The following is an 18,838-nucleotide window of genomic DNA, read 5'->3' on the forward strand; positions in this document are numbered from 1 at the left end:
TTTTAAAATAGTTTTTCTTAATATCTCTAGATAAATATACTGATCCAAATACATTTGTCCTAACCTACAAAGAGAGCAATAAGACTGTATGACCGAAGATGTAGTCACAAATCTTCTATAGGTTCTAATTAAAATTTCCTGAAGGCTCCTAATCTACCACTATGTAAGTCTAATTTGGTGTTTATTTAAAATACACAGACACACACACACATTGACAGGTATGAAGCTTACTCTATTTACCTCAGTGACAACTGAAAAGCATCTTAATAAAGGATTTGTTTTGTATATTGATAATCACATTAATTTTCAAACACTGTCATAATGTTGTTATGCCTCTTCCTTAAAAAAGCACCTTCAAATTCATAAATGCTGCTCTAAAAATCTACCTCTTTTCAGTGTGAATTAGATATATTATAGTCTGATGTTCCCCAGCAATTCCTTCTTTCTTTCCTTTCATTAGCCCCCAATCCTGATTTTGTTAAACATACTACATGTTGTGTAACTGCTCAGATTCTCCTTTTAAAAAAAGGCACATATATGACAGTATATCAGAAAGGAGTTATTCTAACACCAAGTTAAGCAATTCTGTCATACCCTTAACTTGCAATAATCACTCTATCAATGACTTTCGTTAGGCTTCTGAAATACCAGGATTATCTCACATCTTTTTCTCTTGAGGTAATCAGTTTAATTAGGGAAGGAAAGAAAAGAAAAAAATATCCAGAAAAAATTTCATTCTAAACAAGATCAAAAGTAGAAATGGGTCAGCTTAGGGAGTTGTAATAGCAGACACCAAACTGTATTAAGCTAAAAAAATGAACAGTTCTGTTATTACTGTAATATACATAAAACACAGTTATATAAAGTTGAAAATGGTCTTAAAGATCATTAGTATAATGTCTCATTCAATGCAGGAATACCCTGTATAACATCCTTGAATTCAGTAATGGTCATTAGCCCTTTCCAGAAACAGAGAGTGTATCACCTAATAAGTCACCCCATTTTATTTTATCAGCTTAAACTATTAGCAAGATTTTTACATGGTGACTTAGAATGTTCTCCTTTAATCTTGGTTCTTGAGGTAATTAACTACTCATTAAAAACAAAGTGAGGTTTGGTTTGTACTCATTGCCACCAACTTCCACCCCATTATACAAAAGCATCAGATGACGAAGACTCTTCTAGTAATGATCAGATTCTAGGAGATTCTGTTTCTTTAGTTATTACAGACTGGGAAAGAAATACGGAGTCAAATACAACATGAAAGAAACTTTGAAAATAGATAATGGATAATAAAATTAGTGATACTGATACAATGAGAAAGCTGAAATCTAGTGACAGATTATCTATAAGAGACTGGGACTACCACCAATAAAGAATAATAAATATCTAAAAAATTGTAAATTTTATCAAGAAAATACCCTTAAAAAGACTTATCTCTTCTTTTTTAGGCCAAATGTTGGTGACTGAAGAAAAGAGATGCTTGTCTCTTCAGAGTTCCCTTCCTAGTCAACACAGTCCCAACACTCAAAGCTACTAAACTAGGAACCCCTATTGACTCTGCCTCAATAACTTTTTTATTAAACTCTCAACCTAATCATTTTCAATTTGAGTCCTGCTCTTTTTAGCTGCAGATTCCTCTGTAACTATTATAAGAATGACTTAAATGAAAAAGAAAAATCTTATCTGTGGTACCTTAGGAAAAAATACTCAAATAGAAACATTTCTGTGGAATTCTGATGCTGGAAGTTCCAGTAATTGTAGAAAATCCAGTAGATGCTAAGTAGTCTTGACCTCCCTAACCCTATACAACCTCCCTCTTCTCATTTTAGTGACTATTCAAATTAAACTGACCATTAGTTAAAAAAATAAGGAAAAAACTTCACTTGAAAGTACAGATATTTGTAACTCTGAAAATTCCTATGACTAAAAATCTTATAAAGTCTATTCAGAAAGGGCACTGATACCAATTAGGTGTTGATCTTTGAAAGTTGCATGTACAAAGTAAAGGATTAATTCACTGGATGATGTCTATTTTCCTAATTCAAAGCTGGACAATCTCCAATGATACTTACCTGACACACTGTGTTGCTGGTAATTGTAGGAAGATGGAATTGCACCAATAGGAAGCTGTGGCTTTGGATTGCCTGGTGGTACCTCATCATCATCCTCCCCAAAATGATGAACTTTCTCGTACTTTTCTAGGTAACTGAAACAGAAAAACAACACAGCTGAGTTTTACAAACAGATTTACATCTTATTTTTTAACTCTTACCACATGTATCTGTTTTCCTTCCCCAGAGCCCCTAAATTTAAAAAAGAGTTAAGATACCACAAGCCTCATATTAGGGAAACAGCACTTCAACAGTGGTACTGCAGACAAACTCAATGCAATGCTTCTAAGTGTTCTTATATTTTCAGAAAGACCACACCATTACCCAAATATCAAAGACAAACACATGTACATGAATGGGAGAACATTTGATTTATTGATTAAAAAAATTATATGAAGTCATTTAAAAGCCAAGTGAAAATGAGAAGATTCTCTAATCCTAGGTCCATCCTCAACCCCCAGTCTCACTCATCAGGTTCACATGCATACTGGAATACTATATTTTCTGTGCCTAATTTTATTTAATGATATATTTTATAGATCTAAGTATGTAAGTACGTTAGTACTGCTTGTTTTTCTTAAAGCTGCACAATATTTGATCCTATTCATACATCATAATTTAACTAGATCTCTAGTGTATAACTACTTTCAAGTTTTGCTTTTTGCTATTACAAATGATGTAACAGCAATAAACTTAATCTATGCACTTATTTGAATATTTTCTCTGGACAGACATTGGAAATGGTATGCTCATTCTAAATAAACTCCCATCCAAAAGTGATAGCCTAATATATATTTTTTTGATAGCCTAATATATTTTAACTAATTTATAAGATAGTTCCTATATCCCCTACTGTATTACCACTACTAGATATGATTAATCCTCTTTTAAAATTTTTATTTTATTTTATTTTTTAAAAATTTTATTTATTTCAGAGAGAGAAGGAGAGGGCGAGAGAGTGCATGTATGAGCGGAGAGGAGGAGGTGCAGAGGGAGAAGCAGACTCCCTGCTGAGCAGGAAGCCTGAGGTGGGCTTGATCCCACGACTGAAGCCCAAGGCAGACGCTTAAGCAACTGAGCCACCCAGGTGCCCCTAATGCTCTCTCTCTTCTTTTTAAATATTTATTTATTTGAGAGAGAGAGAGAGAGAGAAGGAGTGTGAGTACAGGGAGGGACAGAGGGAGAGAATCTACAAGCAGACTCCCCGTTCAGCCCAGACCTCCCCCCAACCCCTCCTGCCAGGCTGGCTGGATTCCACCACCCATGATGACATGACCTGAGCCAAAACCAAGAGCTGGGACAGTCAAATGACTAAGCCACGCAGGTGCCCCGATTCATCCTCAAGACATCAATTACAATGAAGTTTCCAAATTCTCAATCTATCATCACCTACCAGTTTAAAATAAGATTCCCAGGTAAACTTTTAAAATACTGAAAAAACTGGTCAAACCCCTGTCAAGTACAACACTGTAGCTAACAAACTTGTTACTGCACTTCACAAATCAGAAGTTGAACTGATTAATACAATGACTTATATTTGCCATAGAAAAGTTCTAGATGTGATTATTTTACAGATCAACCCTTTTACCAGTCCTGATCCAAGCAGGTACTAAATCCATTAGTAGCTATTTTCAAAGTCCTACAGCTACCCAACCCTTTGCTTTTTAGTTATAGACAGCTGAAATGAGAAAGGGGGGGTTATCAATGAAGAAATACAATGATTTTGGAAGTATTATTCTGAGTACCAAATCTTAACTTTCAAGGTGGGATCAATGCAAACTACAATTTTACAAATATAAAAACTAATGACACTGAAAATCGTTACCATTCCTTATTTTCCCTTTTCAGCTTTACAAGGCACAATAATTCACATCTTTGAGCCTGGAAAGGAACTGAACTGTCCCTTTCCCCTCCTTCTAAGTTCTTCATATAAACTCAATTTGAGCAAGGAACTCTTTCCTAGCTGGCAGTTTGATAGCTAATGAATCCAACACTTTTCTTTAGTGTTGGAGATACAGCATACTAAAGCAGACACATATGTGCAGATATACCCTTGAGCACTGAGGAGAGAATATATTTCACCCTGATCCTGGGGATGTCACCCAGCAGATAGATTTATAGTCTAAAAACATAAAACAAAAGGATGATTAAAAAGAAGCCATCTCTCTCCAGGATAGACTGACAATGGACATTTTTAAATAGGTAAAGAAATCAAGTCTATTCTTTTTGGGTTTCTAATGCAGATATCATAAAAAGAAGTGTATATATAAATACAGACACAAACAGCTGCTCATAAATTATGTGACATATTTTCTGCAAATGAGTGATTATCCACATCACTCAGGAAATAGTATTGACAGAGGTATTTAGAGAGTACAGTCTTTTGGAATTGGAATGGTTAGAAAACTACAGATAAATAATCTTTATTAAATAATATTTATCAAAATAGAATCAAAACAACGAAGATAAAGAATTTTAAAATAAAAATCTTTAATTATAATATTTTTAAGGTTCTTTCTATAAATTTGTTAGTCATAACTGAGCACAGAAGATTTAAAATTTATGTTTTTTATTACAGCTGGGAAAGAAAACAATATTACTAGTAAAGAAGGACCATAAATATGATTTTTCCTTCCCAAATACCCAAAATGGAGTCCAAGCAATACAGAGCTTGATAACAACAAAAGCACTATATACTCATAATAAACAGCGTATTATACACATGCAAACTTTTATAATTCAATTTTTCTTAAAATATTAAAAAATGACCTCTGACTCCTTGACATGTTCTACTCCTATTCCTCTAAACATGTTCTTAATTTCACTCCCCTAAAATCTGTGGTGTAGGCAAATTATTATGATTTTTGAAATTTTTATGTTCCTGGCTTGAGGACCAGTATTTGTTCTGTCATGATTAAATATTTCCAACTGAGACCCAACACTTCTTTGTTCAACTAAGGTTTTGGCACACAGTTTTGATCTCTTGTCTTTCTCAATAAACAAGTACAAAGTATTTGGCTTTTCAAGGAGTTATATACTTCTAAAAACTAAAAAGTAGTAACAGATAAGAGCAGCTAAAATACAGAGTTACATTTCAAAGTCTAAGTTTTCCAATATAATTCTCCATCATCACCTTGAGCTTATACACTGAGAGATATTCTGTGTTCACTCATTTAAATTATAAATGCTAGACTATATTTCACTCTCTATCTTGTAAAGTCAATGACATCACATTGAATAGTTAATATATTAATCAAGCAAGTATTTACTGAGCTCTTACAGTAATCTGCCTCATACATTACATATTTAACTCAAGACTTGTAAAATACTGGAATCGAGACAGGAAGAGATTGAGGTGGGATGAGTTTTATCTTCTTTTTCTTCAACTTGGCCTTAACTTACTTTACAGTAGATTCTCCGTCACAGGTTACAGACTTAGAGGAAGGCAAATGTGAAAAGTTGGCATATAATATAGAAATTATTTTAAATGGCACAGTTTAATTAAAAACTTAATGAATGTGACTGATAGAAATATAATACAGAGGGATGGATTAAGAGTTCATTTAAAAATAGCATCAAATAATATGGACAGTATTATTATGAATATGGGAAAATTAAACCTCTTACAATATCTGACAGACCAAGTAAACAAAAAAATTAGGCTGTAGAAAATTTGAGTATAATCACCAAGAAGATTGATTTACTAGACATACAATGATTTTCTTTTCAAAACTCCATGGAAACTACAAAACTGATCATATATCAATTCACACAGAACACCATAATAAATTTAAGATTAAATATTATATAGGCACATTCTCTAACCACAATGTAACTCAAAGAAACTAAACTCTTGGATAATTAAAAATAACTTTCATGATATAAAATTCCAAACCCATATGCAATTTATCTTCACAATCCTCTCTCAGATTATTTTAAAGTAATTCTCAGATATCATATAATTTCAACTGTAAATATTCTGGTAAAACTCTTGGAAATTAAAAATGACATTAACAACAACAACACTCAAGAAAATTCTTGATTATTCTTGGATCAAGGGAAAAAAAATAAAATGTATATGATTGGAACACTTCTATATAACAATTTTTTGAACTGTTTTTAGTTAAAGATGACAGTTCAAGGACCCATATTCATCTCTTCCCTTAAATCTGATCATAATGACCTAAAAGGATAAAAATAGAGGAATACAGCATTATTTGTAAGTTAAAAACTTATAGAATTTCTGATCCATGAAAAGCAACTTCAAGGATCTACAAGACTAAGTTGCAAAACACTTCTTGAGAGAGTAATGTGATCTAGTGAAGGAGATCCTAGGCCAGAAAACATACAGGAAAGTTCAATTTGGATTTCTTTCAACCAGCTTTGCGCAGTGGCAGTATCGTAGCCAATGAGGTTTATCCGAGGCTTGGATTATTGCTAATTGGATTTCCTTCAACCACTGAAGGTTGAATGGAAAGTGAGGGTGCGTCTGATAATGGGATCCAGAGAGTGTCAATTATTTGAAAAAAGAACATACAGAAAGTCGAGTTGAACTCAGTGGTTGTGCAGGGAGGTAAAGTCCTTTATAAATTTCACCTTACAGGGCACATGCGCCCCAATATTTATAGCAGCAATGTCCACAATAGCCAAAATATGGAAAGAGCCCAGATGTCCACTGACAGATGAATGGATAAAGAAGATGTGGTATGTATATACAATGGAATTTTACTCAGCTATCAAAAAGAATGAAATTTTGCCATTTGCGATGATGTGCATGGAACTAGAGGGTATTATGGTTAAGTGAAATAACTCAGTCAGAGAAAGACAATTATCATACGATCTCCCTGATACGTGGAATTTAAGAAACAAAACAGAGGACTGTCGGGGAAGAGAAGGAAAAATAAGATGAAATCAGAGAGGGAGACAAACCATAAGAGACTCTTAATCATGGGGAATAAACTGAGGGTTGCTGGAGGGGGAGGTGGGTGGAGGAATGGGGTATCTGGGTAATGGGCATTAAGAAGGGCACTTTATATAATAAGCACTGGGTGTTAGATGCAACTGTTAAATCACCGAATTCTACCTCTGAAACTAATAATACAACATATGTTAATTAAATTGAATTTAAATTAAAATTTTTTATTTTATTTTTAAAGATTTTATTTATTTATTTGACAGACAGAGATCATAAGCAGGCAGAGAGAGAAAGAGGAGGAAGCAGGTTCCCAGCAGAGCAGTGAGCCTGATGCGGGGCTCAATCCCAGGACACTGGGATCATGACCTGAGCGGAAGGCAGAGGCTTAACCCGCTGAGCCACCCAGGCGTCCCTAAATTAAAAAATTTTAAAACCAAAAATAATTTTCACCTTATAGCTTCTTTGTCAAAATGAACACAAAGACACCAGGAGTGTGGGTTCCTATGAAAAGCACCAGCATGGAAAGACTGTCATCACGTGTTATCAGATAACTGGATCTCTATTGATGTGCTCTATAAACACAGCAGGTACAAAAATTGTGGTGGCTTGGAAACTATAAAGGTAATGAAATTTCTCTGCCCAGGATTGTCCTCCCAAAAATGACAATGCAGAAAATCAACTGGGAAATGAAGAAGGCAAGCTTCAGAAACTGTTCCACATGGAAAAGAACAGAACTAATGAAACTGGTAGATAAAAATGAGATATATATATATAAACAGGAGAGCAAACATAAATCAAAAACAAAAAAACAAAAAACCACATGCAGTGGTCCTGAAGGAAAGACTGAATAAATGGAATGGAAGTGATAATCATTTTCATAATAAAAGAATTTCTTTAGCTAGAATATGTAATGTGTATATCAAAGAGCTCTCTGGAGCTGGGGTGTCAGGGTACATGGGTCACCAGGCAAAAATTACTGAAAAGGGAAAAACAATCAGATATATCCTGATAAAAGATTTAAGCTTCAAAGATAAAGATTCCTACAAGTTTTCAGAACCATTGCCACTCCCCAAAAGTTATACGGAACAGTTGGACTAGACTTTGACTTCTCTTCAAAATTAGTAGCTAGAAGATAATGAGCAAATATTAGAATTTTGAGGAGGAAACTTATTTCACAAGAAATCCCTACCTAACCATGTTGCTCAATTAAGACAAAAGAAATTCATTTTTTGACATGTAAAGACTCAGAATAAAGCAATATAGCCCTGTGGGGAAAAAATACCACTCAAATAAGTACAACTCACCCATGAACAACACAGGGGTTAGGGGCACTGATGTCCACACAATCAAAAATCTGCATATTAACTTCTGAATTCCCAAAAACTTAATTACTAATAGCTTGTTGACCTGAAGCCTCACCCATAACATAAACAGTAAACTGAGAGATTTTATATACACGTTATATATTGTATTCTTACAATATCATAAGCTAGAGAAAATATGCTATTAAGAAAATCATAAGAGAAAATACATTTATAGTAGTGTACTGTACAAAAGATCCATATACAAGTGAACCTGTGAAGCTCAAATCATGTTGTGCAAGGGGGTGACTATAGTCTAATGAATAGAAGAATCAAAATTAAGAAATGGTTAAATAGCAATACAGGTGACTGACAACATGTACGGAAACTACTTAAGACATTAAACTCAATCATAACTATTACATTACAAAAAAGAATATAAATGCCATTGGCTACAAAAGGAGAACATAAAAAATGTGAAACATTAAAATAATTTGAAAAAAAGTTTCCTGATAAGAAGTTGAAAAACTTTAAAAGATGAAGAAGTAGTAAAAAGAAAGAGAAAGAACTTTAGGAGAGAAAGAAGTAGAAGGTAGCAAGAATTAAAACTGTACTCTGATGCTTATACTGAAAGACTGAACAAAATGGGTTAATTTTTACTGTTAAAATGAAGGATAATATGTTCTTAGCTGTGTTTCCCATTTTTCCAAGTGTTTAACAGCATAATTAAAATCAGACTAATTATTTTCCAAACCACTATACGGAAATAAAAGTATTACTGTATATAATATACAGAGAAAAGGAGAAAAAAAAAGATCACCCTATAATGCAGCCAATTACATTCTTAAGCATATAGCCCAGTAAAAACTGGAAACAACCCAAATATTCATTAACAATAATATAAATACACACACCGTGGCATGTTCATGCAATTAAATATTAGCAGTGAAAATTAGAAACTAACATGGACTGATTCAAATGGCCAACAATAAATTGTTAAAAAAAATAATCTCCAAAGATTACATTATGATTCCACTTATATAAAAATCATAAACAAGCAAAAAGATTTACATATATTATTTAGAAATAGATAAGTGAGTGTTAAAACCACAAAGAAAAGCCATATAACAATTAGCACTTAGAAAATAAATTAGGATTTATCCTTTAAAAGAGAAATGCAGGGAGCCTGGGTGGCTCAGTGGGTTAGGCCTCTGCCTTCGGCTCAGGTCATGATCTCAGGGTCCTGGGATCGAGTCCCGCGTCGGGCTCTCTGCTCTGCAGAGAGCCTGCTTCCCCCTCTCTCTCTGCCTGCCTCTCTGACTACTTGTGATTTCTCTCTCTGTGTGTCAAATAAATAAATAAAATCTAAAAAAAATAAAATAAAATAAAATAAAAGAGAAATGCAATAAAGAAAGAAACACAAGCAGTTTCAAAGGTATTAGTAGTTTTGTTGTTGTTATTGTTGTTTGGGTGTAGATAAGCCTGCATATATTAAGCTTTTTCATATTTATTTTATATGTATTTCATAATTTTAAAAAAATTTAAACACTGGAAAAAAAAGTATTGTTATTTCAAACTTTCAAATAAAACAAGTATTTTCATTGCCATATAAAATGTTTCCAATTACAGAAAATGATTAGAAGCTCCTTGAAAACTGTAATCTAGCAAAATCTGACAAACTTTATAAAAACTACAGGTAAAAAAAAAAAGACTACATTTATAAATGGTACATAAAGACCAAGCAAAAAAGCAAGATAAGATTTTGTTACAGAAATCCAGTAATAGTTCAATATTAAAAATTTTATAACACCAAACTCACAGATCAAGAAAAAATATTATCTAAACAAAGGATGCCAAAGTTTATTTAATAAAATTAAGCACCAATGCTTCATTGAAAAAAACTAACGAAGAATTCTAGAATACTGCTATTTTTGGATCTGTCCTATGGCCCCTCTGGTTGTACCATATACAACAAAGAATTCCCTATCTACCTCCTTTCTCAATACAGTCTTTCTCAGAATATTATACCTCAACTTGATCCAGGATACTTGCTTCTGTAGAAGAGTACCCTTCAAAATGGGGCACACAGGGCGCCTGGGTGGCTCAGTGGGTTAAGCCGCTGCCTTCAGCTCAGGTCATGATCTCAGGGTCCTGGGATCGAGTTCCGCATCGGGCTCTCTGCTCAGCAGGGAGCCTGCTTCCCTCTCTCTCTCTCTGCCTGCCTCTCTGTCTACTTGTGATCTCTCTCTGTTAAATAAACAAATAAAATCTTAAAAAAAAAACGGGGCACACAAACAAAATATTCCAATAGGGAAAGATATTTAATTTATGGATCCACATTACCTCCTTCCTTCCTCACTGACAGTCCATATGTTACTCATCTGATGTTAACCAATGTAGAGGAGCTAAGAGTGGAATTCCTATTAATTTAACAGCCTTTGACCACTGGAGCCTTAATCATTAGGTACTAATAATGTCTATGTATGTCAAGGTTTAGGGAATTTAAAGACAATATTATCTAATTTTAATTAAACTATTTCTCACAAAAGAGATTAAATAGATTTCTTCAAAGAAGCTACAATTTGAATAATGCAGCAAAATTAAACAAGAAAAAAGCAAAGCTGATACTTCCATTACAAAACAATGGCAATGTGATCAGATAGATATAAAAGAAGTAGGCCAAAAATTTCTAAATTATCAAAAAATAAAATACCTTAATGTGGATTAGCATTGATTATGAACCTTGTCCTAGGTTAATGTTGTACTTTTTATGTTACTGATGATTTCCAAATGTTTAAAACTCCAAAATTTGAAGACAAGCTTCTACATTTTTCTAAGTAATATTTTTCAAGTCATTGGAAAACCAAATCCTTTTTAACACTTTTTAAAATCTAACCAAAACTTTTTAAAATTAAAAAATAAATATTATTTCAAGCAAGTGTACTGATAAATATTTATAAGAGCCCTTCAATGGGCCAAATCCACTATCACTGGGGAAACATATCTTCATTTTCTCATGATAAAAAAGGCTAAATTAATACATGGAAAATATGTCAACAAAACAAATACTGTTGGGAAATGGTAAGAAAACACTACTGAGGAGTTGAAAAAACAAGGATTAGAGCAAATTATATTGCGTGGGAGGTTTTCTATATAGCTGAATTCAAGTACAGATGTTTCTAACATATCTGAGCTTATAAGTATTTCCTAGATTCTCTTTCAAAAATGAAATTCGCAAAAAACTACTTTTTGGTGAGTCATTAAAGGAAAGCTGTACCAGAGAGGATATATTCTCAAAAGCAAATGATTTTAGAAAAAAAGAATTTCAGGAAAACATGTTAATTCTACTTAAAACCAAAATGAAGAAGCAGCTGCTTTAACTGGGAAAGGGAAGTAGAAGCAGGGGGAAGGGAGCTAAGGAAGATGAAAGAGAAAGCAGGCAGAAGGAAGGGAAAAAAGGAAGATTAAAAGACCTGTAAAAAGCATTTATTGCATCATTTATAGGCAGGATAATGCAGCAAAGAAGCTGGAAGTCAGAAGTGCCAAAAATGCTTCAGGATGATGTCAATGGGGTCAATTATATAAAAACAAGGTCTTTGAAACACAGAAAAATCTTCAAACGTATTTCATAATGAGATGTGAAGTGATAAGAAAAATATTTTGTACCAGAGAGGTCAAATGGATATCCTAGTCAAGAGTAATTAAAAATGCTGCCAATTTTGAGAGTTATACACTTCACTTTTTTTTTTTTTTAAAGATTTTATTTATTTATTTGACAGAGAGATCACAAGCAGACAGAGAGGCAGGCAAAGAGAGAGGAGGAAGCAGGCTCCCCGCTGAGCAGAGAGCCCGATGCGGGGCTCGATCCCAGGACCCCGAGATCATGACCCGAGCCGAAGGCAGCGGCTTAACCCAGTGAGCCACCCAGGCGCCCCTACACTTCACTTTTTAAAAATTCCCAAATTTGCTGATTTTCTCATGACAGCATTAGGTGATGAGCAGTTATCTTACCTAACAGATAATTTAAAAAAACAAAACAAAGACACCTTATCAACCCTTTAAAGTAAAACAACAACAACAACAACAACAACAACAACAAAATCAATATAAAGTAATTACTTTAAAAAAGAAATTCATTCTGTGGAGAGAACATTTTCTTAAAAAGGATGCCTTTTATTTTTTATTTTATTTTTCAAGATTTTACTTATTTGAGAGAGTGTGTGTGCATGCAGGGAGAAGGACAGAGGGGAAGAATCTCAAGCAGACTCCCAGCTGAGTGGGGAGCCTGCCACGGGGCTTGGTCCCACAACCCTGAGATCATGACCTGAGCCAACACCAAGAGTTGGATGCTTAACCAACTGAGCTGCCCAGGTGCCCCAAAAGGATGTTTTTTAAAAGCGAATTTCCTTCCATGATATGATCTTGTTGAAAATATTGTGCATGTATCATACATTAAAACTTCCATATTTACACTGCCGTAGGAAAAGGAATTTTCCAAAACTGTTAAAAAAAAACAAAAAACCTCCACCAAATTCTGTGGGCTTTGAACCCTTTAAGACAACTTTTATGTTGATATAATTCTATACTTAACAGTCATAGAAATACTTCAAAGAACTCATGTCCTCAATCCAGATGTACCAATTGTTTACATGTTGTTTAGTTGCTTTATCATATTCTCATTTTCTCATTGTCTCCTCCTCCCTCTGCCCACACATGTACACACCCACAGCACTGCAACCCTCCCCACCCCCAGAGTTTTTCCTGAACCATTTAAAATTAAGTTACTGTTCCTTATTTTTAACAAGCTTGACATTTTTCAAGAGTAGAGGGTGGTTACTCTGTAGAAAGTCCATCAATTTAGCTTTGTCTGAGGTTTCTTTATAATGAAATTAGATACAGAGAATGCACCTTTGGCAGGAATACCACGGAAATGAATGCATATCCTAGTGTATATTATAAGGAAGTATATTATGTACCACTGATCATACTGTTAACTTTGATTACTTTGTAAGATTGGAATTACTAGGTTAAATCACTAGGAACTTACTCTTTTCCTTTTGGAAATTAATAAGTAACTTATGGGAGAACACTTTGAAGTTATCTAAATAACCTGTTCCTTACCAAACTTTCACCCACTAGTTTTAGCAACCATTGAGGATTCTTGCCTGAATCGGATTATTACTGTAATGGTGATTTTTCCTTAACTCCATTATTCCTTCCACATTTATTAGCTGGCATTCATTCTACTGTAAGTGAGCTCTTCCCATCCTCTCCCATTTATTCAGTTACTTATAACATCATGGATTATTTCAAAAATATTATATTCCTATCATTATTTATTCTAATGTTCAAAGTGTTCCAGCTTTGGCCAATGGGAGCCCTTTCAAGCCACCTCCTCTATCTTTTGATGTAGCCCTATCATTTTTTGAGCAGTTTCTTGCTTTGTAGAATAAGATAGAACAGGCTTATCTTGCATTTTCCCTGCTTCCATACTAGCATCACTCTTTTCTCCAAGGAACACTGCTTCTTTTTAATGAGGAATGATATTTAGAACCCAATACCTAAAGACTAGCTATGCTCACTGCTTATAGAGGTATCTTTCTTCGAGGCCCTTTTAGTATAATTATTAGTATGTATAAATCCATTTTTGTATCTCTATAAAAGGATAAGATTATATTTATACCTCTATTGTCAATTCAACACCACAGTTTTCCCCTTTCATATTTTTAACTTTCTTCTCTGATAGTGAAAAATCTAGATAATGTTTTTCCCACTAAAATTGCACATTTGCTCAGCCCTATAGCAAACAAACCTAGAATTCAAAATAATTACAGTTCCTTTTGACTTTAGACCAGTATCATTTGAAACACAGTTTCATTTGCTTCTTTTTGTGAAAGAATAAACCACTTTAGGTTTATTCTTCCACATTCTTGATTTTATTAATTTTAAACACTTACTATTTACCCATTTTTATTAACTATCTATGAATGTATTTTCAGTATGAAAACCAAATTTATACAAAAAAAAGGAAACTAAAACTTGCGGGTTACAGCTGAAGCAGTGAATAAAGGTGATTTATGTATTCATTTTTTTAAAAAGATTTATTTATTTATTTATTTGACAGATAGAGATCACAAGTAGGCAGAGAGGCAGGCAGAGAGAGAGAGAGAGAGAGAGAGAGAGGAGGAAGCAGGCTCCCTGTAGAGCAGAAAGCCCAATGTGGGGCTTGATCCCAGGACCCTGGGAACATGACCTGAGCCGAAGGCAGAGGCTTTAACCCACTGAGCCACCCAGGCGCCCCATATATTCACTTTCTTTGTTATTTTGTTTTAAAATTGCTTTTTCTGCATTTAGGAAGGTCTTGTTTTTGTTCCACTGGTTACCTATGTACTTATACATTTACAGTGCCTTAATCTCATTTTCTTATTATCACCTAGTATATGTCAACTTTCAATAGTATCTTTTCATTCCCAACTACAGCTTTACAACAATCAATAAGCTTTTCCTACTTTCCTCTTTACCTCCTCCTTTATTTTTTTTACATTTTTTTCTTTTCTTTTTTTGTTTTTTAAGATTTTATTTATTTGACAGAGATCACAAGTAGGCAGAGAGGCAGGCAGAGAGAGAGAGGGAAGCAGGCAGAGAGCCTGATGCGGGGCTCAATCCCAGACCCTGGGATCATGACCTGAGCCGAAGGCAGAGGCTTTAACCCACTGAGCCACCCAGGCATTATTTATCCTCTGTAAGAATATGTAAGATTTACATATTATTCTTTCACCTTTGTTGTCACCTACGTTTTAAACTTAGATCTACAATTATAACATATTTAATAATAACCATGGATTCTTCTGCAAATGTTTTCCTACTCAACTCTAAGTTGGATAAAGCCCATCCACTAGTGGATTCCTCAAGAAATATTCAAGTGTGTACTATCCTGTTAAGTTATACATGTTTAAAATATTTTTTTATTCTTGATGTTTAAAAACAGCTTGGCTTTTTTTGTTTGTTTCCTCAAAAATATATTTAATAAACCTGTTATAAAAAAATCAAACATTTTCAACATTTTATCAATTCAAACTCACTGTAAGTAACTGGGACTTCTTTGTATTTTGGAGATTACCTCAACTAAAAATACATCACATATTTACAACACTTTGAAATATAATGGAAGAGCTACCTCAACTAATGTTAAATTTCACGTTAACTCTAGAGACTTATAGGTTAAAATTCCCAAAAATTTGTCTGCAATCAAATGTAATATACTAATTATGAATGTCTTAGTAACTATTAAAAAAGAAAAAAATATTTGGAAGGAAATGGTTGGTTTTAAAGTTCTGTGACAAACTCCTAGAAGATAAAAAATATGTAAAACCAATTTAATGACCAAGATTTATTTATTTTTCTTCCTTCCTTCTTATTTTTTCTTTCACCTAGATTTCTTAATGAATCCCTGATTGTCATTTCTGGCAGCTGAACCCAGTCTGTTGGGATGATAGTGTGCTATATGCTGTCAGGAACCCTCCACTGTTTCATCAGAGCCATACTACTAAATGCTCTTACAGTCCTGGTCAAAAGTAAGGACATGATAACAAATTTCAGTGCTGTACACACCTTTCCCATTTAAGAACAGCTTGGCTTTACATAAAATTTTTGGTTTATCCGTTTCCTTAATTTCTTGAAAACACTGCTCCATTGGTACTTCGCTTTGTATGTTTCTGTTAAGAAGTGTGTGCCAGTTTAATTATCTTGGCCTATTAGTTGTTCTGTTTTGTTTATTTACCTGGAGGTTCTCAAAGTTTATCTTTAGAGTCTAATACTTTTATAAAATATGACTCAAAATTGACTATGTACTATAAACTTCCCCAAGTACTCTATGGTCCTTTCAGTGTGTAGATGCAGGTCTTTTATTTCTGGAAAATTTTTTTACATTATAGTTTTAAATATTATTTGTTCCCATTGTTTAGTTTTTCTAACTCAATTATACATATATGTTGAATCTCTTTTTGTCTCACATTACCACCACTTTCTCTTTTACCTGTTTTACTTCTTTAATTCATTTTCCTTTTTATGATTATTTTTCTGACTTTCTTCTATACCCTTTATTAAATTTCCAGTCGAGTTCATTCCCTTTTGGGCATCTTGGAATTTAGAAGTCATTTCTAAGATGATTTTTTTTTCTTTTTCTTCCACCTCTTTCTTGGGTTCAACCAACTCTCCTCTTATTTCTTCCTAGGTGTTTTTGTGATTTTACAGTTTGGGGGCAGAGGATAATTTCTCCTGTTTCTTTGTTTTTAAATTTATGGTTCTAGTTGGTTATTTCTATCTGTAAATGTTTGTTCAAGAGTATTTCAGCCAGTCTGGAAAGCTGTGTTACAGTTTTCTTCCACTGTGTGGTTGTTTTCTTTCTTGAAGGCAAGGGTGTTCATCCACTGAGATTTTGATTCTTATGTTTTCTTATAGCGGTGGCTTTCCATAGATTTATGAGACTTTTGACTGTTGCGACTTTGACGTGGTTCACAAGATTCCTATTTTAAGAGCCTCTCTTTTGTTCGTGTACCAAAGTATGGTTTCTTTAATGGATGAATTTTTTTTTTTTTTTCCCACTAGTTGTGATGTTGAAAGGAAGTTATATGTACGTCCTCTGATTTGGAGAAAGGGGTTTCTATTTTATCTTGCAGGACTTTATATTCCCCCCTTTTTGCTTCTTTTTCCTTCACTATCCAATACCCAAAGTGTGCTTTTCTCTTCTCTTTAACTTTTTTCCTCCAGCAAAAATACTTTTCAAAGACTGCTACCCCAAATCACATACATTATTAAGCCCAAAGACCTGCAGAGTCAGTGCTCTGATATACCAGGTCTCTTGTACTTAAGGTGTGGTTTCTTCTCCTAATGGTGATGTTAGAGCAATCCTAGTTTCCTCCACTTTTTCAGAACTGCCCTTTTTCTTTTTTCTTTTTTTTTTTTAAAGATTTTATTTATTTATTTGACAGAGAGATCACAAGCAGGCAGAGAGGCAGGCAGAGAGAGAGGAGGAAGCAGGCTCCCTGCTGAGCAGAGAGCCGGATGCGGGGCTCGATCCCAGGACTCTGAGATCATGACCTGAGCTGAAGGCAGCGGCTTAACCCACTGAGCCACCCAGGCGCCCCTGAACTGCCCTTTTTCTCCATAAATGCATGTGTCAGGGGAAATATCTCTGCTGGGATTTGATATTTATTTTTCCAATTAAAGGAAACTTAAGTTTGTAGCATTCAGTCTAGTTATGCTGAGGGTATGGATTTGGTACAGTTTTAGTTGTTCTTGTTGATCCTCACTGATTTTGGAGGCTATACAGAGAGACTTGGATTTATCCTCATGTATCACTATCCTTACTTAGCCAGTAATTGATTTAAATCCGTATATAAAATGTGTCAAAATGTGACAGTGTCCCAGAATTTGCAAGAAAAACTGACTTGAAACAAGAAGGAAAATGTTAAATAAGTTTCAAAAAAAAATAGTGCATAATGGACATGGAATTTTTTAAAAAGGAGGATCATAATTTATTGCTTTATTAAATGTATACAATGATGCATTTGTTCTATTTTCATCCATGTATAATTCTTCCACTATGGAAAAGTATCAAAATAAACTGAATATAGAAACAGACTTTTGGGGGCACCTGGGTGGCTCAGGGGGTTAAAGCCTCTGCCTTCAGCTCAGGTCATGATCTCAGGGTCCTGGGATCGAGCCCCACATGGGGCTCTCTCCTAAGCAGGGAGCCTTCTTCCTCCTCTCTCTCTGCTGGCCTCTCTGCCTACTTGTGATCTCTGTCAAATAAATAAATAAAATCTTGGAAAAAAAACCAAACAGACTTTTGAATCAATATATGACAAACTATTAAACAAAAAAATTTGAATTTACTGCTCTCATTAAAATAGTGTTCAATCATTGATTAAGCAAGTATTTATTAAGCATTTACTACATGCTAGGCACTGCTCTGGATGCCTGGAATACTAAGTAAACAAAGCAGACAAATAACCTTATCCAAATGAGACTAACATTCTTATAGGGGAGGCAAATAAACAATAAAATTAATAAGTATGCTTTTAAAAAAATACCAAGGCTTTTTATATGTTAATAAATAAAAATTTAAATATATTTTTTCACTTTTATCATATTAAAAATTTACTTTTTGAGTATTTCTATCTAACTACACTTAGGTTATATATTGGGCAGTATGCCCCCAACTTTCCATTTTTAGGAATATAATCATAGTCCGAAGAACACAGTTGTCTAGAGAATATCACCAAGAGATCCTGAACTTATAGCGAGAAGGAATAACTTAGGAAACATTGGGTTGTCTCTCCTTGGGAGAGTGGATAATAAGTACATTTATAGACACAAGAGAAATCATTCCAATTTATTAGATTTTTATTGTTTGAATCAAGTGTATGTGTAAGAAAAGTGGCTGTATTTAGATATTAAGCAGCCAAAAATGAGGACTGCAGGAAATGTTTGTTTGCGGATACTCA

General features: G+C 34.0%; 1 protein-coding gene and 1 pseudogene across 1 annotated transcript in view; one reads left to right on the forward strand and one right to left on the reverse strand.

Moving 5' to 3' along the window:
* ARID2 (AT-rich interaction domain 2) overlaps positions 1 to 18,838 on the reverse strand; it is a 166,670-nt gene that overhangs the window by 85,719 nt on the left and 62,113 nt on the right. The window contains exon 4 of the mRNA XM_047739727.1: positions 2,076 to 2,209. Within this exon, the coding sequence (XP_047595683.1) occupies positions 2,076 to 2,209 (134 nt within the window). The remainder of the gene's footprint in view (positions 1 to 2,075; positions 2,210 to 18,838) is intronic.
* LOC125108047 (uncharacterized) lies at positions 6,494 to 6,612 on the forward strand (annotated as a pseudogene).

The sequence above is a fragment of the Lutra lutra genome, chromosome 8, assembly GCF_902655055.1.
Source record: "Lutra lutra chromosome 8, mLutLut1.2, whole genome shotgun sequence".
NCBI classification, from domain to species: Eukaryota; Metazoa; Chordata; class Mammalia; order Carnivora; family Mustelidae; genus Lutra; species Lutra lutra.